This window comes from Leopardus geoffroyi, chromosome C3, assembly GCF_018350155.1.
Source record: "Leopardus geoffroyi isolate Oge1 chromosome C3, O.geoffroyi_Oge1_pat1.0, whole genome shotgun sequence".
In the NCBI taxonomy this organism is placed as follows: Eukaryota; Metazoa; Chordata; class Mammalia; order Carnivora; family Felidae; genus Leopardus; species Leopardus geoffroyi.
In genome coordinates, this window is record NC_059338.1 from 64,149,913 (window position 1) to 64,176,439 (window position 26,527).

The 26,527-nt window shown below is 39.7% G+C and overlaps 1 protein-coding gene across 3 annotated transcripts in view; it reads left to right on the forward strand.

Moving 5' to 3' along the window:
- The window catches only part of CATSPERE (catsper channel auxiliary subunit epsilon), a 197,889-nt gene that overhangs the window by 146,363 nt on the left and 24,999 nt on the right, over positions 1-26,527 (forward strand). For all 3 annotated transcript variants that reach the window (XR_006705997.1, XM_045453179.1, XM_045453178.1), the window contains 7 exons: positions 7,494-7,552; positions 9,755-9,830; positions 14,045-14,097; positions 16,218-16,268; positions 16,683-16,716; positions 16,785-16,864; positions 26,227-26,326. Coding sequence is in view for 2 of the 3 variants with exons in the window: in XM_045453179.1 (XP_045309135.1) it covers positions 7,494-7,552; positions 9,755-9,830; positions 14,045-14,097; positions 16,218-16,268; positions 16,683-16,716; positions 16,785-16,864; positions 26,227-26,326 (453 nt within the window). In the remaining variant the exon portion in view is untranslated. The remainder of the gene's footprint in view (positions 1-7,493; positions 7,553-9,754; positions 9,831-14,044; positions 14,098-16,217; positions 16,269-16,682; positions 16,717-16,784; positions 16,865-26,226; positions 26,327-26,527) is intronic.

Below are 26,527 nucleotides of genomic sequence, written 5' to 3' on the forward strand. Positions count from 1 at the left end.
TCTTTTTTGTGTGGTGGAATAATATGCCACTGCATATATGTGTGTGTATAATATATATATATATATATATATATATATATGTTATATAATCACCTCTGATATATATATATATATATCACCTCTTCTTTATCCAGTCATCAATCAGTGGATACTTGGGCTGCTTCCATAATTGGCTCTTGTAGATGATGCTGCTATAAACATAGGGGTGCATGTATCACACCTGTCAGAACGGCTAAAAGCAAAAACACAAGGTGTTGGCGAGGATGTGGAGAAAGGGGAACCTTCTTGTGCTGTTGGTGGGAATGCACACTGGCGCAGCCACTCCGGAAAACAGTATGGAGGTTCCTCAAAATGTTGAAAATGGAAGTCCTCTTTGATCCAGTAATCACCATACTGGGTGTTTACCCCCAAAAAACACAAAAATACTCAGAGAAGCAAGTTTTTTAGTCTTTCTATGCCTCCGTACCCTCATCTAAGTAATGATGATAATAATAATAATATATTATATGTAATAAAATATATTAACATAATTTTGTTAACATGTTAATACAATGAAATTATATAATATAGTCATTATCATAATATTTACTTTGTAAGGTTATTAGGATGAAAATGAGTTTAGGTATGTAAACCCTTGGAGCTGCGTCTGGTACCTGGCAAGCACTATGTTTATGCATTGCTGCTACCACCACAATCACCACTGTGGGTGCTGCTCTTAAGGCTGTTGCTACTGCTCCCACCACCACATTTCACCAATTCTAAGGCACATTTTTTAAAAATTTACACCCAAATTAGTTAGCATTTGGTGCAACAGTGATTTCAGGAGTAGATTCCTTAATGCCCCTTACCCATTTAGCCCATCCCCCCTCCCACAACCCCTCCAGGAACCCTCTGTTTGTTCTCCATATTTAAGAGTCTCTTCTGTTTCATCCCCCTTCCTGTTTTTATATTATTTTTGCTTCCCTTCCCTTATGTTCATCTGTTTTGGAGCTTAAAGTCCTCATAAGAGTGAAGTCATATGATATTTGTCTTTCTCTGACTAATTTCGCTTAGCATAATACCCTTCAGTCCCATCCACATAATTGCAAATGGCAAGATTTCATTCTTTTTGATTGCCGAGCAATACTCCATTGTACACATATACCACCACATCTTCTTTATCCATTCATCCATTGATGGACATTTGGGCTCTTCCCATACTTTGGCTATTGTGGATAGTGCTGCTATAAACATGGGGATGCATGTGTCCCTTCGAAACAGCACAACTGTATCCTGTGGAGAAATGCCTAGTAGTGCAATTGCTGGGTCGTAGGGTAGTTCTCTTTTTAGTTTTTTGAGGAATCTCGGTGGCTGCACCAGCTTACATTGACACCAACAGTGCAAAAGAGATCCTCTTTCTCTGCAGCCTCGCCAACATCTGTTGTTGCCTGAGTTGTTAATGTTAGCCATTCTGACAGGTGTGAGGTGGTATCTCATTGTGGTTTTGATTTGCATTTTCCCTATGATGAATGACATTGAGCATTTTTTCATGTGTCAGTTGGTCATCTGGATGTCTTCTTTGGAGAAGTGTCTATCCATGTCTATTGCCCATTTCTTCACTGGATTGTTTGTTTTTTGGGTGTTGAGTTTGACAAGTTCCTTATAGATTTTGGATACTAACCCTTTATCTGATATGTCGTTTGAAAATATCTTCTCCCATTCTGTCGGTTGCCTTTTAGTTTTGCTGATTGTTTCCTTCGCTATGCAGAAGCTTTTTATTTTGATGAGGTCCCAATAGTTCATTTTTGCTTTTGTTTCCCTTGTCTCCGGAGACATGTTGAGTAAGAAGCTGCTGTGGCCAAGATCAAAGAGGTTTTTGCCTGCTTTGTCCTCGAGGATTTTGATGGCTTCCTGTCTTACATTGAGGTCTTTCATCCATTTTGAGTTTATTTTTGTATCTGGTATAAGAAAGTGGTCCAGATTCATTTTTCTGCATGTCACTGTCCAATTTTCCCAACACCAGTTGCTGAAGAAACTCTTTATCCCATTGGATATTCTTTCCTGCTATGTCAAAGATTAGTTGGCCATAGGTTTGTGGGTCCATTTCTGGGTTCTCTATTCTCTTCCATTGATCTGAGTGTCTCTTCTTGTGCCAGTACCATACTGTCTTGATGATTACAGCTTTGTGGTGTAGCTTGAAGTCTGGGATTGTGATGCCTCCTGCTTTGGTTTTCTTTTTCAAGATTGCTTTGGCTATTCGGGGTCTTTTCTGGTTCCATACAAATTGTAGGATTATTTGTTCTAGCTCTGTGAAGAATGCTCATATTACTTTGATAGGGATTGCATTGAATATGTAGATTGCTTTGGGTAGTATCGACATTTTAACAATATTTGTTCTTCCTATCCAGGAACATGGAATCTTTTTCCATTTTTTTGTGTGTCTTCTTCAATTTCTTTCATAAGCTTTCTATAGTTTTCAATGTATGGATTTTTCACCTCTTTGGTTAGACTTATTCCTAGGTATTTTATGGGTTTTGGTGCAACCATAAATGGGATCAATTCTTTGATTTCTCTTTCTATTGCATCATTGTTGGTGTATAGGAATGCAACCGATTTCTGTGCATTGATGCTATATCCTACAACTTTGCTGAATTCATGAATCAGTTCTAGCAGTTTCTTGGTGGAATCTTAGGAAACCCTAAAGATTTCCATATAGAGTATCATGTCATCTGCAAAGAGTGAAAGTTTGAACTCATCCTGGCCAATTTTGATGCCTTTTATTTCTTTATGTTGTCTGATTGCAAAGGCTAAGACTTCCAATACTATGTTGAATAACAGTGGCAAGAGTGGACATCCCTGTCTTATTCCTGACCTTAGGGGGAAAGCTCTCAGTTTTTCCCCATTGAGGATGATATTAGCGTTGGGTCATTTATATATGGGTTTTATGATCTCGAGGTATGATCCTTCTATCCCTACCTTCTTGAGGGTTTTTATCAAGAAAGGATGCTGTATTTTGTCAAATGCTTTCTCTGCATCTATTGAGAGGATCATATGGTTCTTGTGTTTTTTTTATTGATGTGATGAATCATGTTCATTGTTTTGCAGATATTGAGCCAGCTCTGCATCCCAGGTATAAATCCTACTTAGTCGTGGTGAATAATTTTTTAAGTGTATTGTTGGAGCCGGTTGGCTAATATCTTGTTGAGGATTTTTGCATCCATGTTCATCAGGGAAATTGGTCCATAGTTCTCTTTTTTAGTGGGGTCTCTGTCTGGTTTTGGAATCAAGGTAATGCTGGCTTCATAGAATGAGTTTGGAAGTTTTCCTTCCATTTCAATTTTTTGGAACAGCTTCAAGAGAATAGGTGTTAGCTCTTCCTTAAATGTTTGGTAGAATTCCCCTGGAAAGCCATCTGGCCCTGCACTCTTGTTTTTTGGGAGATTTTTGATTACTAATTTGATTTCCTTACTGGTTATGGGTCTGTTCTAATTTTCTATTTCTTCCCGTTTCAGTTTTGGTAGTGTGTATGTTTCTAGGAAGTTTTCCTTTTCTTCCAGAGTGTCCATTTTATTGGCATATAATTGCTCATAATATTCTCTTATTATTGTTTGTATTTCTGCTGTGTCAGTTGTGATCTCTCTTCTTTCATTCTTGATTTTATTTATTTGAGTCCTTTACTTTTTCTTTTTGATCAAACTGGCTAGTGGTTTATCAATTTTTTTAATTCTTTCAAAGAACCAGCTTCTAGTTTCATTGATCTGTTCTACTGTTTTTTTGGTTTCGATAGCATTAATTTCTGCTCTAATCTTTATTATTTCCTGTCTTCTGCTGGTCTTGGGTTTTATTTGCTGTTCTTTTTCCAGCTCCTTAAGGCATAAGGTTAGGTTATGTATCTGAGATCTTTCTTTCTTCTTTAGGAAGGCTTGGATTGCTATATGCTTTCCTCTTGTGACCGCCTTTGCTGCATCCCAGAGGTTTTAGGTTGTGGTGTTATCATTTTAATTGGCTTCCAAATACTTTTTATTTTCCTCTTTGACTGGTTGGTTAACCCATTCATTCTTTAGTAGGATGTTCTTCAGTCTCCAAGTACTTGTTACCTTTCCAAATTTTTTCTTGTGGTTGATTTCAAGTTTCATAGCATTGTGGTTTGAAATATGCACAGTATGATCTCGATCTTTTTGTACTTGCTGAGGGCTGTCCCAGTATGTGGTCTATTCTGGAGAACATTCCATGTGCACTGGAGAAGAATGTATATTCTGCTGCTTTAGGATGAAATGTTCTGAATATATCTAAGTCCATCTGGTCTAGTGTGTCATTCAAAGCCATTGTTTCCTTGTTGACTTTTTGATTAGATGATCTGTCCATTGCTGTGAGTGGGGTGTTGAAGTCTCCTAATATTATGTTATTACTATCAATGAGTTTCTTTATGCCTAAGGCACCTTTTTTTTTTACCACCTATGACATCAGGATGAGTCTTATACCCTGTGGCATCCTAGATGTGATGAATTATGATTTTATTCTTTGCATTCTATACTTTCACTCTGATGTGTGTAGATGTTTACGTTTATCCTGCTTGGGACTTCTTGGGCCTCTTGAATCTGTGGATCACTGTCTTCATCAGGTATCTTGTCAAATGTCATCTTTGCCTCTGTCCCTGTCTTTTCTCCTGAAACACTGATGAAACAAAAGCTAACCCTCCATCTATTCCCCATGAGTCTTTCTTCTTTATTGTCCATCTTTTTATCTCTCTGCAATACATCGTTATAATTTCTTCTGATCTGTCTTCCACTTCACTCCTTCTTCTTGTCATGCCTGATCTGATGCCAAAATTATACACTGTGTGTTTATTTTGACTCTTGTATTTTCCATCTCTAGAAGTTTTATTTGTTCCTTTAAAAAAACACTGACACATTTATGGTTTCTTTTACACAACAGATATTTTCAACTTGTAATTTATTTCCACACGACTAGTAAACACATCTGTTTTATAATCTGCACCTATTACTTCCATATCTGCAGTCTGAGCATGTGTTATTTCATCTATTTCTTATCCCTCATCATTGTTTATTCTGGTTTGTTTATTCTCATGCACACCTTATTTCCTTGTGCACTTGGTTATTCTTGACTATGTGCTGTTACACTTGTAAAACTATCTGTAAGAATTCCCTGAGGTCGAGTAAGAATATGCCTTGATCTTAAGATGATCTGTGTTTGCTGCTATCTAGGGGTACCACTCCCTTGAAACTTCTTTAAATCCTGAGTCTTCTGGACAAACAATTCCACCCATACAAGAACCTACCCATAGGTAGGCTACCAATTGTTAGGACAAATTTTTTTCCTTTTCTTGCTTTTTCTGATCACATAGTAACTGAAGTCACTAGAAAGTTAAGGAGGGCCCAAATTTAATCTTGACTTACTCTTACTCTGAGAATACAATCTTCTGATAACACAGGTTAATGTAGAGAGGATATCCAATTTGATTCTCTATCTTGAATTCTCTATCTCCTGACTATGTTGACAAATGCCTTTGGGGGAGAAATAGATTATGGCCTCTGGTGTTCTGCTTTATTCTCTAGATTCCTAATTTCCCTCAGTCTTTGGGCTAATAGTTCTCTACTCTCTTGTCAGTTATTGGATGCTTTTAAAGGTGACTTCACAAAAGGCTGATGTTTGTAGGTTTTGTGATATGTGTGTTTTTAAGAGCAAAAGTTTGTCGGGGTGCCTGGGTGGCTCAGTCAGTTAAGTGTCTGACTTCGGCTCAGGTCATGATCTTGGGATTTGTGAGTTCGAGCTCCGCGATGGTCTCTGTACTGACAGCTCAGAGCCTGGAGCCTGCTTCAGAGTCTGTGTCTCCCCCTCTCTCTTCCCCTCCCCTGCTCACACTCTGTGTCTCTGTGTCTCTCAATAAGAAATAAATGTTAAAAAAAATTTTTTTAAAGAGCAAAAATTTGTCTGTAGAACCCATCTACCACTAGCAGAAATGAAAGTCTCCAAATCATTTCCTAATTATTTATAATGAAATGGTTTTTAAACAGATGATCACATTCACAAAATATGTATTTTTAAAATAGTTCCACTGGGTAAATATTTTCAGTGATTATGATCCAAAATAATATACATATATGCTGGTTGAGTTACAGACCCAAGCTTGAGCACCACTTAAGTGACAATTGATAAGCAACCCTTGGAGAATCTGCTTACATTTCACAAAAGATAATATTAAAATTTTCAAGGCTAATTATGCTATTTTTATCATTACATATGAAGAAGAGTATGGTGTACAATAGAATACAAGTGTAAATTTGACAACTAGCTCCTTTCCTCGAAACTGAACTAGATTTATTTTTAGTGTGATGACCTCCACAGCCTTCAACTTTATCACGAGAGATTGCATATTTCGTTTAATACCACTTACCATCCAAGATGTGGATAAATAAACTTTGTCTCAGAAGTTAAGATTTTTTGCAAAGGTTATATTAGAGGTACAACATCTCTGTTCTAATCATACCAGATTAGCCAGAGTCAAATTGATATCTCTGAAGATATGTATAAATATATACAAAACAAAGAAGTACCACCAAAAAAGTAATTTTGGGATATGGTGATTATAGTTACCATGCTTTAAAAATATGCAGCTTATGGGGCACCTGGGAGGCTCAGTCGGTTGCGTGTCTGACTTCAGCTCAGGTTATCATCTCACAGTTTGTGAGTTTGAGACCCACATTGAGCTCTGTGCTGACAGCTCAGAGCCCGGAGGCTGCTTTGGATTCTTTGTCTCCCCTCTCTCTGCCCCTTCCCTGTTCACATGCTCTCTCTCTTTCTCTCTCTCTCTCTCAAAAATAAATGTTAAAAAAATTTTTTTAATTAAATAAAAAAATACAACCTATAATTTTTTTCCTCTAATATCATACATGTTCCGTAACTGGATTTATCCTGAAAAGATAGAAACCTTCTGGAATGCTGAACATTGAGATGAAACGTGCCCCAGGTAGAAGAAAATAGCAAGGACATATACACAAGGCAAATAGATTTTTTTTTAACTACTCAAAAACAAGAAAAGAAGTTTCAGGCAAATGACTCCTCAGAGTCTCAAAAATTACAGACAACATTGTGTCTGTAATTATTCTAAAAACCTCAAAGAAGAAATAAAAAGGTCCAAAGATGAGGTTATTAGGACCAGGAGAAGGCTGGTCACACATCAGGAATGAAATGAAAAATTAAAAATGAAAATAGGAATATTGCAATGACAAAAGTAAATGAAGAGGGAGAGAGAAGCAATCAAAATAAAGGGACTATGGTAAAATGCAATTCAAAGAGAAAATAAGAAAAAGGTAACAAAGGAAGTCTAATATGTACATAATTGGAGTTTCTGAGTTAGAAAAGAAAATAAATTGGAAAAATACTAATTATATTTTTTCTTACCTAAAGAAAGTTTCAAATCTGTCTTGAAAGTATTCATTGTCCCCCCATTCCCAGTTTTCCTGTTTTAAATAAACTCTCATTTTCTTTTCCAGACAGTAACATTTTTTCAAAATGTAAATTATGAGGCAGTAGATGATTACTTCAAATTGCAGTAAGTATGACTTTTAAAAGAACCTACTCGGTATGAAATGTGCTATCAAGGGTATTGATTTCCAGGTGTTCTTTTACTTAAATGGCCTCATATCACTTTCAATATCCAGATTTCAAATTCCTTTAAATGTTTGGAGAGATTTGAAATTACTATTCTGTATAAAAATGTAACGAAATGAAACCTATCAAGGTTTTCATTCATCCAATTGAAGATGCAAAAAACAAGCTATTTCTTTATTCAATAATTTTCAAGTGTGTTTTATCATTCATTCCCATCCCAAAGTCTTTACATACTATCCTTGGGCAGACTAGAACTCTAACATCAGAAAGTCTTTGAGCAGAATCAGAGAAAACACCATCGTTGACTCTTCTTGGAATAGGTAGGACCTGAGCACGATAATTCCCGGAGGAAGCAACTACTCCGGAATTGAGTCTTAAGGCATTTCTATGGTCATCATTAATTCCTGACTCAATATATTCTCTGGAAAAATGGCACTGCTACTCCAAGTGAGTATGAGTACCTACTCTATGCCAAGCACTTTCTAGGTGTTCAAAATACATGGTGAACAAGAAAAGAGGTACTGGTGTTGTGGGACACATCTCTTGTGGGAAAAGACAAAGAACAAATCATCAAATAAATGAACAAGATGATTTCAAATAGTTTTAAATGCTATTAAGGAAAGAAAACAGCACAAAGTGGTAGAGAGAGACCAGGAAGGGGAGGGAGAAAAGTCTACTTTAAAGACAGTACTCAGGGAGGCTCAGTTCATCCCTCGCCCCCTCACCTACCAACTTTTCTCTCAATTCTTCTAATGTTGTGTGTTTCTTGGGGTATTTTTGATTTTCTGGATATTTACTTAGAACTCTGTTGCTGTAGAATACAAATCAAACTATCCAGGATACTTGAGGTCAGTCGAAGACTCGAGAAAAAATACCTAATGCTTTGAAATCAGCCATGGCAGGAAAAAAAAATCTACCTATAAGAAAAATTATATGGAAAATTATAAATGCAGGGGTGCCTGTGTGACTCAATTGGTTAAGCATCCAACTCTTGATTCTGGCTCAGGTCATGATCTCATGGTTCATGAGATCGAGCCCCTTTGTCAGGCTCTGCACTGACAGCATAGAACCTGTTTGGGATTCTCTCTGCCCCTCCCCACCACACATTCTTTCTCTCTCTCAAAAAAAAAAAAAAAAAACTTAGAAAATTATAGATGCAGTATTTGTTATAGTGTTCTTCACAGATCTATGGTATATTACTGTATTTATCAAATCAACATTTCCATCACATTGGAAAACAAACCATAAGTGACATAGTTAAAATTATAAGATGCTTCCTGATTTCAAAGGTATTAAATGAGAAAAAAACATATATCTTAGAATTGATGAAATATGGAACAGTGATTTAAAAAATATAAAAATGTGCTATTTGTATCCTAACTTATTTATTTACATTTTATACCCAATATTTGATAAATAAATAAATATGAAAATGTGATGAATAGTGGAAGAAAAAGAACCTTTGCATGTGGTTAGTTTGTTTTTCCCCAGCTGTTTCAAAAAGGAAACACCTGAGCACCAACAGGATAGAATATTAATAAAACTTCCAAAAAACTGTGATTTTTGGCCCTCCCCAGTTTCTCTGAGCACAAAATAACTCTTGTGCACTTCATCACCCAGAAATTTGATCTCATTTTTGCTTCCAGTCGGATCATACTATGTGGCATAATGTGGTTCAGGAAATTGATTTCATACCTTACTCTTTATTGTTCCCAAAGTGTTATCAATAGGAGGAAAAGATCTGTAGAGGGTAGAGGAAGAACAAATGGAGCAGCTGTAGCCTTTTGATACCATCAGAAGCAGGGCAAGATGTCAGCAGCACAGCCTCTCCTCTAGGGACTGGGGGTGTTAATAAAACAGGGAGTTGAAATGTTGATAGCTCTCATTTCTCTTTCCCATTGGGCCGACCCTATGCCAGCCCACCATGAGGTGCAAGGGGCTTTCCAGAGTGACCACGGTGCACAGCTGCCTTAGCAGAAGCAGAGAGCAGTTGCTATCACTACCCCCTTCTAGGCCTCTAGAATTCCTCACAGGGCTCAGTCACATTGTGTACATGGGATTTTTCATAGGCTCTCCAGAAAGGTGGGATTGTGCCCGCCTCCCCTGTGATTCTATAATCACCTGCACGTGCCGTTTCTCCTAGACTCCAGAACACGGGTCTTCTGCTTCTCCACATGAGGCCTAGTGACTCAGCAAGACCATGTCCGATATCCCAGAAGGTAAGTGATATGGGCAGATCAAAAGCTTTACCTCAATAATGGATAGAGGCGCCTGGGTGGCGCAGTCGGTTAAGCGTCCGACTTCAGCCAGGTCACGATCTCGCGGTCCGGGAGTTGGAGCCCCGCGTCAGGCTCTGGGCTGATGGCTCAGAGCCTGGAGCCTGTTTCCGATTCTGTGTCTCCCTCTCTCTCTGCCCCTCCCCCGTTCATGCTCTGTCTCTCTCTGTCCCAAAAATAAATAAACGTTGAAAAAAAAAAAAAATAATGGTAATAATGGTGGTGAGCTGTATAATCCATACAATACCTCTGTGCAACTCCACTCCCCTCCTACATTTGTAACGTTTCTCCGTAGGGAAGAGATCAGGGAACAAAACTCTGGGAATGGATCACAGTTCTGCCTTCCGTGGGTTTGCTGTCGAAAGTGAGACATATAAATACCTATAAAAGTGTAAAATTATTAGTTTATGGAGACAAATAAAACTTTATAAAGGAAAAAGTGAAATTAATGAGAACAACAGAAGCTGGGTGTGTTTGTCAGAGGAAACTGCCAGTCATGTCCACATTGACCCTGCATTTATTTCTTTATTCAAAAAAAGTGAACCATTGTTTCATTCGAAAAAATGTATCGGATACCGACTGCGTTTCTCTGTCTCAGTATGTGTGTGTAACCACGTAACCACCACCACTGTCACAAAGACCAAAAGACAGACTCTTCCCTAGTCATAAACAAAAGCCAGCATGAGGGAATGTGAGATACATGGTCATCAAATAGCCCAGAAGAGTGGGCCATTCTGAGTGTCCCAAAAGGACTGTTGAAGAATCAGTAGAAGTTGAGCAGGCTGGATGCAAAGGGAACCCCAGGAAGACGCATATACCAAAGTACAGCACCGTGAAATAGCAACAGCGTGTTCAGGTAACCAGAAGCACTAAGAAACTGAACACCAATTCTTTTTTTTTTTTTTAATATTTTTTTTTCAACGTTTATTTATTTTTTGGGACAGAGAGAGACAGAGCATGAACGGGGGAGGGTCAGAGAGAGAGGGAGACACAGAATCGGAAACAGGCTCCATGCTCTGAGCCATCAGCCCAGAGCCCGAGGCGGGGCTCGAACTCACGGACCGCGAGATCGTGACCTGGCTGAAGTCGGACGCTTAACCGACTGCGCCACCCAGGCACCCCCTGAACACCAATTCTTCAACATCACCCCACCTCTTCTGAGTCAGTTCTACTCCAAGGGATGCCTCCTCTCTTTATTCCCTCCCAGCCTAATTAACAATCAAGAAACATATATTGATGGGAACGCAAGCTGGTGCAGCCACTCTGGAAAACAGTATGGAGGTTCCTCAAAAGACTAAAAATAGAACAACGCTACGACCCAGTAATTGCACTAGTAGGCATTTATCCAAGGGATACAGGTGTGCTGCTTCGAAGTGACACATGCACCCCCATGTTTATAGCAGCACTATCAACAATAGCCGAAGTATGGAAAGAGCTAAAATGTCCATTGATACATGAATGGATAAAGAAGATGTGGTATATATATATATATATACAATGGAGTATTACTTGGCAATCAAAAAGAATGAAATCTTGCCATTTGCAACTGCGTGGCTGGAACTGGAGGGTATTATGCTAAGTGAAATTAGTCAGTCAGAGAAAGACAAAAATCCTATGACTTCATTCATATGAGGACTTTAAGAGACGAAACAGATGAACGTAAGGGAAGGGAAACAAAAATAATATAAAAACAGGGAGGCAGACAAAACAGAAGTGACTTATAAATATGGAGAACAAACTGAGGGTTGCTGGAGGGGTTGTGGGAGGGGGGATGGGCTAAATGGGTAAGGGGCACTAAGGAATCTACTCCTGAAATCATTGTTGCACTATATGCTAACTAACTTGGATGTAAATTTTTAAAAAATTAAATTTAAAAAAAAGAAACATATATTGAGTACCTACTGTATACCAGGCATAACACAGTGAGGAATCCCTACAAGAAGAATTCAAAGTTACATGAAATAACAGCCCCCGTCCATCAGGACCCCAGCACAAGGAGCCTGTTCCCAGCAGAGTGAGCTTGCATGAATTTGGAAGGAGCCCTGAACAGAGGCAGATGTGATCCAAGCTTGAGTGCGGCTGACAGACACACGGCTTCCCCGGGCAACTTCCTGCAGGTGCACACCAGCCACTCCCCGGCCGGCCTATCCCACCACCTTCCCAGCTTCATCTTCGCAGGAAGCAAGAAACTGCAACCTAGCCAGCTCTTTCTTCCCCAGCCTAGATCTGTTCTCCACCTCCAGCTGCTTGTCCCGTACAAGATGCCTTCCAGAAGCACCCTGCTTTCCTCTACCCCTTTTTCCTATCTACTCACTAGGTTTGTTAGGGATCCCAACCACTGGGTGCTGCCCAGCCCAGGCATTACAAAAACAGGTTAATCTCACCTGAGTTCAGATCCAAGCCTTGCCACCTGCCGGCTGGGGCAAGCTACTAACCAGTGATTTGCCGTCACCTCGTTTGCCAAAGGGAAATTGGTCTTACAGTATTTATCCACTCTGTTGAGAGTATTAAATGTGATCCATTTGTGTAAAGTGTCCAGAATGGTGACTGTCGCAGAGTAGCCATCTAATATTTCCAGTTTGTTTCTTCTCTTTCCTCCTCGGCATGCCCCAAGACATGGACAGTTCAAATCTAGCCACCCTCTGTGCCCCACTGTAGGTAGCTTGTATTGGCTGCAATGAAGCCACCCTAGTGAGCCATTCCCCAGAAAGCTTTAGTGATTCCTCCCAGGATCAATTTCCCCAGGGAGAGATGACTACACTCTATGTAATGCATTATCTACCAACGTTTCTGTGTTGACGGCCTTCAGAATTCCTGTCTCAGTTCAGTTGTTCTGCCTGGTTAGAAGGAATGTGCTGTGTCCACTTCTGAGCTAAGTTAAGAGCAGTCCTACCCTGTCTCTGCACCTGAGAGAATAATGTGAAGTGTTTGCTTTGGCAGCACATATACTAAAATTGGAAAATAATATTAAATAAAGAAAGCCAGTGCGCTCATTGTTTTCATTTGGGTTACATGTCAGAATACCTCTAATTAGGTATCCAGTCCTGAGAACACTGTCAGCCCCACAGCAGTGGGTGCACGGGTGCCCTAGAAAACAGCCTTTCTCGTGCATCCCATACTCTGTACCAACGTTCCTGTTCACGTTCCACATGCGGGTCAACTCAGATTTTTAACCCCAAGCATGGTTGTTGATTTTTGTCAACTGGGCCCCGGAAGAGAAGGGATGCTATGACTAAGACACCGAGTGATGGTGGGTCCTGACTGAAAGACTCACCCCTAGGAAGCCTAGGATGGGGCGGCAGGGTAGTCAACCACGTGTGACAAATGGATAGGTTAGTAAAGATAAAGGGCAGGCCCATGCTTCTGAACACATTTGACTGGAAAACAAAGCTTTGATGATGAAGGACAGCAAGGACTGTAGGTAGAGTTGCTGAGAGAACAAATCAGGTCCTGTGACCAAGATCAGGTGGTTCAGGCAATAAAATCCATGAACTCCTGCTGTAGGGCATGCCTTTCAAATGAAGGCTGAAGGGCCTTGGTTTCACATGCACAACTCTTTAAATCCATCAGGCTTATCTGGACATTATTCTCTAACCCCATCCTCTGATCCCCAAGTCCTACTGTGGGGTAAGGAGTATTAGAGGTTTTTTCAGATTTGTCTTATGGAAATATGCAACATACAGGACATGTTTAAGACAGAAAGCAAGCGTCTAGATCGCCCCTAGGAAGCCTAGGATGGGGTGGCAGGGTAGACAGCAACGAGTAAGGCATCCGGGAGCCAGGTTGAAATTGAAATAGGCATCCTGGTCAGGGAAGAACCAGGTCTCTGGTTAAAAAGAAGTCAAATTAATAGCTATACATATTATAGAAACCTACCAGCTGAGCCAGAGGTGCTCGTAAAAGATGAGATTGGGTCAGTTCTCTTGAGATACTGATGTCAAAAAAGCAGAGTACTAACCTTTGGGCAATGGTCTGGGCAACCGGAAGCAAAGAGAGAGAAAAAAAAAAATGTGATCAGAAAGAAGGAGTAAAACAGCACAGAACAGTATGATAAACCGTACATTTAAAAGGTTATTATTTCAAATCGAAAATGTAATTGCTTTTAGCTCATGAGAACCAGAACCACTGATCTCACCACTTAAATTGCTTCATTTTAGGTGTTCCAAATAGCTGTTGGCTGTAATCCTCATAAATACATTGCTGTTAAAGGGCAAGTATATTTGCATTTGACCTGTCTTACTCTTTGCATTTTAAAACAAATGGTGAACTACATGGTAATTACTGGTGGTGCTATTAGCCTGATGACTGACATGTTCTTGATGAAATCCAAAGTTGAATTGGCATTGGTGTCCAAAACTTGAATTGAAGTTTGTCCAAACTAAATTTGCGTGAACCTTTTGCCAAGTCAAACCTTACATCTGAATCGCACAAACAGATAAAAAGAATTAACCTCTTCCCCGATTACCAGCATTTTTCTCCACCTTCCCTTTTAATAATCCAGTTCCCAGCTTTCACCATCACCTCTTCTCAGCTCTTCAGGCTCACTTCCCAGGGAAGGGAGAGGCATAAACACTTAGGTCTACTTTCTGTCCTACTCAAATCAGTCATGATCTCATCTCTGTCAGAGAATCGCTTACATCCACATCAGAGAAGCCTCAGTTTCCTGCACCATTTCCCATGGGACATTTTTTTAGAGCAAACCTCACAGAACCATCAGTGCTTCCTCCAGAGAACCCCAGGGTTCTCTTTATTTGATCTTACTGTGGTTTATGATGAAGCACGCTGGATTTTGTCATCCACTTGCCAAAGCTCTCTTCTGTGTGGGCGAGACTCGAGGTCAGCAAGCACAGTACGTTCAGCTGAGATAAAGGTGCACTTGAGACGAGAAGGTCTCCTGTGGTTAGGAGTGGGGGAGAGCGGGGGACCAGGGGCTCTTATGCAAGTCTATTTGTGAAACGACTTGCTCTCATCCAAACAATTGTCTATTCACCTGCCATTCCAATAACCTTTGGAGTGTGGAATTGTGATAATCGGTTGCTGGCTTGGTGATTAAGTATTCTTATTTAATTCAGCAAGGAATTTGCATTTTCCATAACTCCTGTTCCAGGAAACACGAAGGCTAACTAATTTATATAGCATAGAGCATCCTGCTTCTGGGATGGTCCATGTCCTTGCTTCTTAGAGAATGGTCAGTGGACCAGCACTGGCATCTTGGGGAATTATTAGAAATGCAGAATCTGTGAACTTCTCCCACTCCTGCTGAGACAGAACCTCTATTTTAACTAAATTTCTGGGAGATTAGCAAGAGCATTAAAATTTGAGAATAACTGCTGTCCTGTTTCCCAGGACTACTGCACACAGTAGCCGTGCCTGCAGATTTCTTTCTTCAGTGAAATGCAGCTTCAATCAGTCTGTTCTGGGAGGGTATACATGGTGATTGTCAGATAGCTGGTTGTTCACCAGACCTATCTGGAAAGCATGTTTGAAAAACATAGATTTCAGTACCTTATTCTAGGCCTCTTAGTCAATGACTAAGAATGACTGCAACCCAAAAAATGACCCTCTGATCTTAAATTCAGGATGTGATAGGCCTAAGGTTTTCACAGTCATGAAAGGAGACCTATGGAGTTCAAGGTGCCCACGACAGGAGAAATGTCCATGATGAAGGGCATCTCATGGGGTCTGTTTTGAGTTTCAGGGTGAGAGATGGTGTAGACTTCCAATATCTCTCTAAACACAGTGGTGATTTGAGTCACTCCCTTGCTGGAAGTAGCCAGCAAAAATGGTCAAATGAATAATTTAACTTACTGAAAATTTTATCACTTTACAGACCATGATAGCCTTATGTCTGCATGAATCCTAACTGGAAATTATGTGAATGCTTAAAGTAGCTCCTTACCTGTACAACTGAGTCTCCAGTAACAATTAGGAGTCTGTGTTTAATATATATATATATATATATATATATATATATATATATATATACACACACACATATATATATACATATATATATATATATATATATATGGAAGAAAATAGTCCAAAGAAATTTATCTTATTTTGATAGATTTTCAGTGAATTCTTCACATGTATCAAATATATATAAATCAATATATTTCAAATTCTGATGTCCTCAGAAACATTTATGAAGCTGATTTTTTTAAATAGAAATGTGAGGGCCACACACCAACCCCAGGATTCTAATTCAGTAAGTGATAATTCTGTGATACTCTCAAGTCTGAGAATCACTGAGTTAAATGATTAAATGTCTGTTAAGTATATAAGGGATGATAATATTACAACTTCATTATGTTTTATTTTTTGTAGATTTAATAAAAAAGAATGTCTTCAGCATGATTTCTTTTACCATATTGAAAAGTAAGAAATAGTTTTAACATAAGCACTGAGTCTTATATTAATATAACACCAATAATTTAGAATCAAGTAGTATTAATTCCTATTAACATCAATCTTTTCTAAAATATGCATTCATTGCTACGAATTTACCTCTAGGCACTGCTTTTGCTGCAACTCACAAATTTTGATAAGTTGTGTTTTCATTTTCATTTAGTTCAAAATGTTTTAAAATTTCTCTTAAGATTTCTTCTTTGACCCATGAGTTATTTAGAAGTGTGTTATTTAATCTCCACACATTTGGGGAGTATTTTGTAATTATGTTTATTTATTTAACTTTTGTAATACCTCCTTACCTGAACAAAGTAATGGTTTTGATTTTTAAGTTTGAAAAGAAGAAAGAAAAATAAGTAATGAAAAATGATTCTTTTTTTACAGGTCATATTTGAGGAATAAACCATCTAAAAACTTGGTAAGAAAACTATAATTTTATCAATCAGACATATATAGAAAATAACTAAATCATTTTTCCTTTTCTAGCGAGTAAAATATAATTGGAAAGAATATGGCTGCCCATTGAGACTTGATTTTCGAGAAAAGTTTCACCCTTTGGTTCAATTGTAAGTATATTCTTACTAAAATTTTTACTTACTTTGAAAGTTTCAAAATTAAAGTATGAAAACAAAGCTAATTAATTATGCACTTAATAATAAATATTTTTGAGCACCCAATATATTCAACTCTAGGTTTTCAATACTAGTTATACAAAGTTGGACTACCCATGGTGCTTGCCTGTTGAGAGAGCTTGTAATTTCACCGCTGAGACATAGTGGATAAGATAACTGAGGCTCTTCTCAGGCATGCAGGTGATCTCTTCACCCTTGCTTTATTCTCTCTATATCTCTCCCCAAGCTCTTACCAGCACCCCTGCCTGTTTGATAGGAATTATCTTCCCCAGGTGACATATGACTGTTCTGTCCATGGGCCAACAATAACTGAAAGGTTGCAAGGAAAGAAACTAGATTGCTGATAAGGGCTGGTACATTGGGGAGATTTCAAAAATATTATCTCTAACTTAATTATTAAAAATAATATTTTATAATGAGAATAAAATGCTATTAGGAAGGCTTTTGCATGTAGTTTTTATATTACTTTGCTTGTATCTTTGATTTTATTCTTGATTGATGATTTTAGTTAGGCTCCACACACAACATGGAGCTCAAAATCATGACCCTGAGATCAAGACCTGAGCTGATATCAAGAGTCTGACTCTTAACCAACTAAGTCACCCAGGGACCCCATGATTATAGCAGTTACACAGCTTGTTGCAAAACTTAAAATAGAAAAATATAAGAGCTAAATGACCCATTTCCTAATTTTTTTTTTTTTTGCTATTATAAACAAAATGGTGGTGAATATCCACTTACATACATGTTTGGATACCAGTCCAGATATGCCATTAGGAAAAATTACTGGAAATGAAATTCTTATGTGTAAAATATCAAAATTTTAGTCAAGGTTTCCAGCTTTAGAGTTTGTGGGACCTCTCAGGCTAGAGACAATTTCTGAGATCTCTCAGGTGGTAGGTATGACATAGTGAATCAGGTGCTCTGATTTAATTTTGCTATGGGAGCTGTCCTTATTGGGACCCAGAAGTCCTCTGCCATCATGTCCTGCCCACCACTCCTCACCCATGGCAGTTCTAAGATTCTGTGCTGTGCCCTCTACATCATTGTCCTACAGTCCCTCTGTCCTGGGTCCTCTGAGCTATCAGGCCATTCTGCTATCTTCTTAAGTTTTGTTCTTCTACACATCTAGTGATGCCACTGCTTTTCCTGAGAACCCTTGAAACCCCTTCCACCACTGAGGCCTCATTTTTCTCTTTGTTTGTTTTGCTTTGTTTTTTAAATTTTTATTTTAATTCCAGTTAGTTAACATACTGTTACATTAGTTTCAGGTGTACAATATAGTAAGTCAATAGTTCCAGACATCACCCTGTGCTCATTATGACAAGTGCACTCCTTAATCCCCATCACCTATATCACCCATTCCTCCACCCCCATACCCTCTGGTAGCCATCAGATTGTACTCTATAATTAGGAGTCTGTTTGTTGATTTGTCTCTCTCTCTTTTTTTCCCTTTCTCATTTGTTTTGGTTTTTAAACTCTACATATCAGTGAAATTATATGGTATCTGTCTTTCTCTGACTTATTTCAGTTAGCATTATACTCTCTAGTTCCATCCATGTCATTGCAAATGGCAAGATTTCATTCTTTTTCATGGCTGAATAACACTCCATTTTACACACACACACAATGGAATATTACTCAGCCATCTAAAAGAATGAAATCTTGCCATTTTCAACAACATGGATGGAGCTAGAATGTATTATCCTAAGCAAAATAAGTCAATCAGAGAAAGACAAATATATGATTTCACTCATATGTGGAGTTTAAGAAGCAAAACAAATGAACATATGGGAAGGTGGGGAGATAAGAAATGGAAACAAACCATAAGAGACTTAATGATAGGGAACAAACTGAGGGTTGATGGAGGGAGAATAGTGCGAGATGGACTAGACGGGTGATAGGTACTAAGGAGGGCACTTGTTTGTGATGAGCACTGGGTGTTGTATGTAAGTGAAGAATCACTAAATTCTACTTCTGAAACCAATATTGCACGGTATATTAACTAACTAAAATTTTTTTTAAATGAAGAAATAATGCTTGGTAGAATTCACCTGTGTAGCCATCTGGTCCTGGACTTCTGTTTTGGGGGGAATATTTTGATTACTGACTCAATTTCTTTGCTGATTATTCAACTGCTCAAATTTTCTATTTCCTCCTGTTTCCGTTTTGGTAGTTTGTACATTTCCAGGCATTTGTTCATTTCTTCTAGGTTGTCCAATTTTTTGCCGTTATGGTTTTTTCATAATATTCTCTTATAATTGTTTGTATTTCTGTGGTGTTGGTTGTTATTTCTCCTCTCTTGTTTATGATTTTATTTATTTGGGTCCTTTCCTGCTCACTTTCTCTCTCTCTCTCTCTCTCTCTTTCTTTGAGAAGTCTGGCCACAGGTTTTCCAATTTTATTGATTTTTTCAAAGAACCAGCTTTTGGTTTCATTGAACTGTTCTATTGGTTTTTCAGTTTCTATAACACTTATTTATGCTCTAACCTTTATTATTTCCTTTCTTCTGCTGGTTTAAGGTTTTGTTGTCTTATTCTAGCTTATTTAGGTGCAAGGTTAGGTTGTTTATTTGAGATTTTTCTTGCTTCTTGAAGTAGGCCTATATTGGTATATACTTCCCTCTTAGGACCACTTTTGCTGCATCCCAGAGGTTTTGAGCCATTGTGTTTTCATTGTCATATGTTTCCATGTACTTTTTTATTTTTTCTTTGATTTCTTGTTGACCCACTCATTGTTTAGTAGCATGTTCTTTAACCTCCATATATTGTGCTCTTTCCAGATTTTTTCTTGTGGTTGACTCCTAGTTTCATAGCATTGTGGTGAGAAAAGATGCATGTATGACTTCAATTTCTTGAATTTGTTAAGATTTGTTTTATGGCTTAATATGTGATCTATTCTGCAGAATGTTCTGAGTGCACTTGAATGTGTATTCTGCTGTTTTAGGATGGAAGGTCCTGAATATATCTGTTAAATCCATGTGGTCCAGTGTGTCATTCAGAGCCATTGTTTCCTTGTTGATGTCCTATATAGATGATCTGTCCATGGATGTAAGTGGGTTGTTAAAGTCCCCTACTATTATTGTATTATTATCAATTAGTTCCTTTATGTTTGTTAACTTTTTTATCCATTTGGGTGCTTTGATGTTTGGCGCATAAATATTTACAATTGTTGTATCTTCTTGTATTGCCCCCTTTATTATTATATAGTATCCTTCTTTGTCTCTTGTTACAGTCTTTGTTTAAAGTCTAGTTTTTCCAATAGAAGTATTGCTAGTCCAGCTTTCTTTTGATGTCCATTTGCATGATAAATGTTTCTCCATCCCCTCACTTTCAATCTGCAGGTGTCTTTTGGTCTAAAATGAGTCTCCTGTAAGCAACATATAGATAGCTCTTGTTTTGTTTTTGGTGGTTTTTTTTTAAGTTTATTTATTTATTTTGAGAGAGAGAGTGAGCACGTAAACAGGGGAGGGGCAGAGAGAGAATCCCAAGCAGGCTTAATGCTGTCAATGCAGAGCCCAACATGGGGCTCGATCTCACAAACTGTGAGATCATGACCTGAGCAGAAATCAAAAGAGTCAGGCACTTAACTGACTGAGCCACCCAGGTGCCCCAAAAATGAGTCTTGTTTTTTTGTCCTTTCTGTCACCCTATGTCTTTTGATTGGAGTGTTTAATCCATTCAAAGTAAGTATTGATGGGTATAAACTGACTGCCATTTTATCACTTGGTTTATTACTTAGTTGTTCCTGAAGATTTTCTCTGATCCTTTCTTGTCTTTCTCTCACGTTTTGTTGATTTTCTTTAGTGATATATTTGCATTTCTTTCTCTTTAGTCTTTGCATACTTATTAACAGTTTTTGGTATATGGTTACCATCAGGTTTGTATATAACCTCATCTGCATGCAGCAGTCTATATTAAGTTCGTGGTCATTTAAGTTTGAAACCACTCTTTTTGCCTCTCCTACCTATAATTTAGGTATATGTTATTATGTTTTACATCCTTTTTTTGTGTGAGTTCCTTGACTGACTTTTTTTTTTTACAGAATTACTCATTTCTTTTGTGTTCCTTACCTCTCTTCTTTTCTATATTTAGTAGCGGAGTCTGTTCTACCAGTCTTCAGATAACTCTCTGGCTTATTGATTTGGATGTGGGTGATGTCTAGTTGAAAATGTGGGATGGGATGAGCTTAGGGTCCTCCTATTCTGCCATCTTCCCAGGCTCCTTGTTTTTTTTGTTTTTTGTTTAATGCAGTACCTAATCCCCCAGTGGTACATAATCTTAATGTTCTCTCCCAGAGAAGTGTACTCTTCAATTCATTATTATTAAACATCTTTGAACATTTTACTCTGGTAGGCAATGGGAATTCAAAGATAAATAAGATAGGATTTCTGTTCCCAGGGCTCAAGAGCCTGATGAATTAGATAAACATATGAGCTGATATGGAATAATAAAAAGGAAACTCAAAAGAAAAGAATCCAACCCAGCTGCGGAAGGGAGATGGGCTTTGGGAAATATTTCCAGAATAACTTGCATTTGAGCTAGTCACTGAGTCTTAAAGGATAATGAATATTTAGCTGAAGGCAGGGAGGGAAAAAGAGAAGTGGGGAAGGTGATAATGGACTCCACCAGGGAGCCTTTCAAGCAAAAATGATGGTGAGGAAGAAAATGCACAGTTCCAACAGTAAAATGCTGTTGGGGCATTAAGTGAGGCAGTAAGTGTCAAGCCAAGAGGCTGGGAAACTAGCTAGGTGGAGTCTACCTTGTGAAAGACTTTCTGTCCATTCTATGGTAGAGTGGCATGATCAAATATGTGCCTTAACTAGTTCTCTCTGGGAGAAGGGTAGAAGATGACCTTCAGGAAAGCACGTCTAAGTAGGGAGACCATGTAGTAAACTATATTGGTAGTACCAATGGAGGAAAATTGGTACTCCAGTTGGTACCTCCAATGGTAGTTCCATGGAGGAAAAAAACAAGTGATTAAAATAGCAGCAAGGACAAAGAAGAGGAATTATTTATGAGAAAAATGAGGGACTGTAATACACAGGGCTTGATAATTGATTGATAATTGACAGAAGAAAAGAGAGAATGAGGAAGACAAATGAGTCCCAGTGACCTCAATTAGAAGAGGTCTCCACAAACTTCTACCACCTTACCAACTCATCTGCAAACATCCGTCCCCTTGAACTCTGTCTGTCTTCCTATCATCATAGGTGAACTATATGTACATGTAAGGCCTCTCTCTCCATCTGTGAACTGGATCCCCACCTGCTTTCCTAATTCAGAACACTGCTTCCAAAACTGCCCCCTCCTTCTCCGGCATTATCGACTTTTCCCTCTTGACTGTATCATCAAAGAAACCTGCAGTTCTAATGTCATCAGAAACAAAAACACAACAAGACCCTCCCTTGACCCCCCTACCTCTTTAGCTACCATACTCACCGTGACTAACTCTCCTCCTGTCCCCCAGCCCCTCTCAGTGAGGATTCCACCAGCACCACGCCACTGGCACTGCTGGCTAGTGTCACCGGTGGCCTCCATATTGGTACACCCAGTGCTCAGCCCACAGGACTCACCCTACCTGACCTCGTTAGCAAGAATTGCATAGCTGGTCACTCTCTCCCAATTGAAACGTTTTCTTCACTTGGCTTCACATCCTCCTACTCTTCCTGCTACCTCGCGGTATCTCACCATAAACCGAGTGCAAAGGACGCGTGGCGGAAATGTGTGCTTACGGTGTCTTTATGTACAGATTTTTCAAATTGTGGTAAAATACACATAACAAAACATAGTGAACATTTGGATGTATACGTTGTATGGTCAGCCAGTGCAATACTGCTCAGCAGTGAAAATGAATGACTAAGATGGTTGTAAGAGGGAATCGGACAGTTAGCCACGAAGCTCGGGTTGGGTAGGGAAGGAAGAGTAGCCGGGAGGGAGCTGCTGATGAGGAAAAGAGATCAAGAGACTGGAAACTTCTATGGATTCATCTCAAAACCTAATATTGAATGTCGGGGGGCGGGGGGGGGGGGGAAGTTGCCAAAATATACTTGCAGTGTAACCTCATGTTACATTTATTTGCAAACCCACAAAGCAACACTATATATGATTTATGGATATATTTATGTATAAGTAAAGTTTAAAACCTGGATGGGAATGATATATAACAACTTTCACATTATTCTCTGTGTTCTGCATATTTGAAATGTTTTCTAATTAAAATGAAATAAGCTATAGGAGCCAAGTCCATGAAGAAAACTGGGGAAGTAGCCATCAAAGGCCCAGGTGGCAATGTTGAAAGAAGAATAATTCATCCTCTGAGACTTGGGGGGAAGGAGTAAAAAAAAAAAATTTATTTTTGATGTTTATTTATTTTTGAGAGAGATAGAGACAGAGTGCAAGAGGGGAAGGACCAGAGAGGGGAGACACAGAATCCGAAGCAGGCTCCAGGCTCCAAGGTGTCAGCACAGAGCCTGATGTGGCACTCCAACTCACTGACTGTGAGATCGTGACCTGAGCCGAAGTCGGAAGCTTAACCGACTGAGCCACCCAGGCGTCCCGGAAGGAGTAAAATTAAATGTAGAAAGTGACTGGTTTGGAAATAGGAGTATGGGAGTGAAGAGAAGTCATGTCTGACAGCCTCAATTTACTTCCATGAAAGAGAAAGGACGCTGTGTAAACGGGGCGCCCTGAGGAGTTGAGGAGGAGCTTTGAGGAGGATGTCAGGGGTCACTGAGGGTAATGTGAGACGGTCTGGGTAAGGCGACCCATAGAAAGATGATCAGACAACACCGAAGGCACAATTGAGTTGACGCCACAAGTGGGTTCAATCCCACATATTTGAATTTCTCGAGTGACATGTGCCTGAATGCGGAAGGCACAGTGTGACGTCCAAGACTGGGGTGAGATGTTGGAGGCAGGGCCAGAACAAGTGAATGAATCCAGGATGCTGGGCAGGGAGGAAACTGCCTGGAGGAGGAAAGCAGAGAGGGGTCAGGATTGGAAGTCTGGTGAGGTCAAGGGGCAGATGAGAGTCTGCGAGGGGTGAAGGAGGCGGGGCCGGAGAGCAGACAGCAGCAAACCCTACTTTGGACCACGTGGCGGCACGTTTGTCTTGGGGTTACTTATGTACGTGTCTGGGCACCAGGACTCACGTGATAGAGCATGCTGCTTCCAATTCATTCTCCTGGGATAATTAACGCAGCTATTAAAGCACCACAAAACAGAAAATAAAAGACATGATACCATGGGCTGAGTGGCTGTGCAGGACTGAAAATATATGCATCCAGCGGATCCACGGAGAGGTCTCTCCTTCCGAATTCCAAAAGGGGAACTGTCACAGTGAAGTTACAAGTTGTAGGGAAGTTAGTTGCCAAGTAAAGACATTTGCGAATTTCTCAGGTTTCATTGGTATCATATCTTATTAATGAACATTAATGAAAATAAGCCATGCTTACACGGGGAAGTATTTTTGTCCCGTATGCTCAGTGAAATCAATAAAACATCATCAAGGAGCATTATAAACCCGGGAAATATGGGGTCATGTAATTTATCCTTATTGCCACTAGATGACGCTATAGCTTAATTGGTTTTGTGAGTGTCAACTGATGTCTGCTCCCAGTTCAAGGAAAATCTTTTTTTCTGAATTCGAATAAAAGGTATGGCTTTACAATTAGTCCTTAACAATTCAAGAATGTGATGGTTTTCAGAAGATGCAAACAAGCTGCACCTTCCGAATCTCCTAGAATGAGAGCTTTGCTAAAGCCTGGCCCAAATCTCCAAAACTGCATACCACATTAAATGTGTCACACACGTGTGTGCATTTTCCTGTGGAAGGAACTTTAGAGTTTAGAGTTCTCTATGACCTTCCTCCTGTGCTGGGAAACAAGCCGACCACCACTACTCTAACCCCTAGCTAGTCACACCTGAGTTCATGTCTTCATGGTTCCTAAAAATGAATTAAGATGAAAATAAAGTAGCTTCTTCAGATACCACTTTCTGATACGTAAAAATCCCCTGCCCTGCTTGTGAATGGGACAACAGCTGGTTTTTTCTAAGCAAGAATGGACGGTGTCAGGTTGTAGGACATACGGAGAGCCAGGTAGAGTGACCCGTGAAGTCAGGCAGAGTTGCAGGCAGTGGGTAGAGAAACACTGTCAAGGACCCTTGATCTTTTACGGATAAACACAGAGAGGGGAAGCAAGAGAAAATATCAGACACTGGGGCAAGAGTCCTGGAGTCAGAGCCCAGAAGCAAGCGCCTGAACCAAAGTCCTAAGTGAAATTTTCATCCTGGGGAATGGGGGGGGGTGGGGGGTGGGAGGAGACATTCCCATTCAGAAAAACGGTTACTGACTGATGGAGAAGGAAGATGTGACCATGTTTAAAATGGCAGCAAGGTCTGGTACACACCAGTAACTTCACCAGTAACTGAACCTGAACTTTGGTCTCAAGCCCCTGTTTCCATACGGTACCAAAAAAAAAAAAAAACACAATAATAATGATCTTAACAATTTGAAGGAACATCCCTTTTGAAACACACTGAATTTGGGGTGAATACTCTAAGCTCAATGGGGCTTATGTCTCCAGTGCTGGCATCTGGGGGGTGGGCAACCTGTCCATGCTCGACTGTCTGCTGGGGTCTGCTGTGGGTAGAAGTCATCACGAGCTCTCTGGGCATGGGCCATGCATGACTGTGGCTCCTGGAAGCTGGTGACCACTTCTAGCTCTCGGCCCCACGAGAGGTCTCACTGCTGCTGCCCGTCCCCTGACACTCAGCCCTGTCCTCCAGCCGGGTCCTCCCGGGAGATCCAGAACATCTGCTCTCCTAGTGATTCCGTGCTTTAATTCGCTGGCACGCAACAGTCACCCAAAGAATTCATGTGGATTCAATGACACCAGGGGACCTTTGCTGTGCCCTTCCTCCTTCATCCCTGCAGTCTTTTTCCCTGCGACCAGCCAGCACAGCAGGGCCTCACCTCCTCACTACGTGGTTCCCGTCAAACTGAAGAGCACTTAGGGCTCTGACTGTTGAAAAGGCGACATCATTCTGCTTTGTCACTATGAGGCTGATTTTGAGGGGTGAAGGAAACCTGTACAGTAGGTACAGTTGTTATTTTACAGATAAGTGAGGATGTCGAGGCTTCCAGAACATAAGTCACCTCCCTGGGGCTGCAAGGCTGGCTGTTCAGGGATAAACACAGGACTGAAACGGAAGCCCACCAGACAAGAAAGCTGCCACTCTTAACCCCTGTCCTCTACCCTCAACTACTATTGTTGTGCTTGTTGTCTCACGCAGATACAATGAAAATGGCTATGTTGAAGATGTGGAAGTCAATTTCATTGTGTGGGAAATACACGGCAGGAACGACTACAGCTTTAATAATACCATGAAGAAGGTATGGCGTCTTTGAGTTGAAACAGACCTGAACGCGCAGGTAGACCTGTCGTCCTGTTTTAAATCTGTATATAAATTATCTAAGGGAAATAGAACCTGTAACACATGGGTAGAAAACACACACGACCTGTGTATTAAATTTTGTGAATACTGAAATTCATTCACAGGGAAAGAAGCCCTGGTCATAGTCACAGACTTTGGG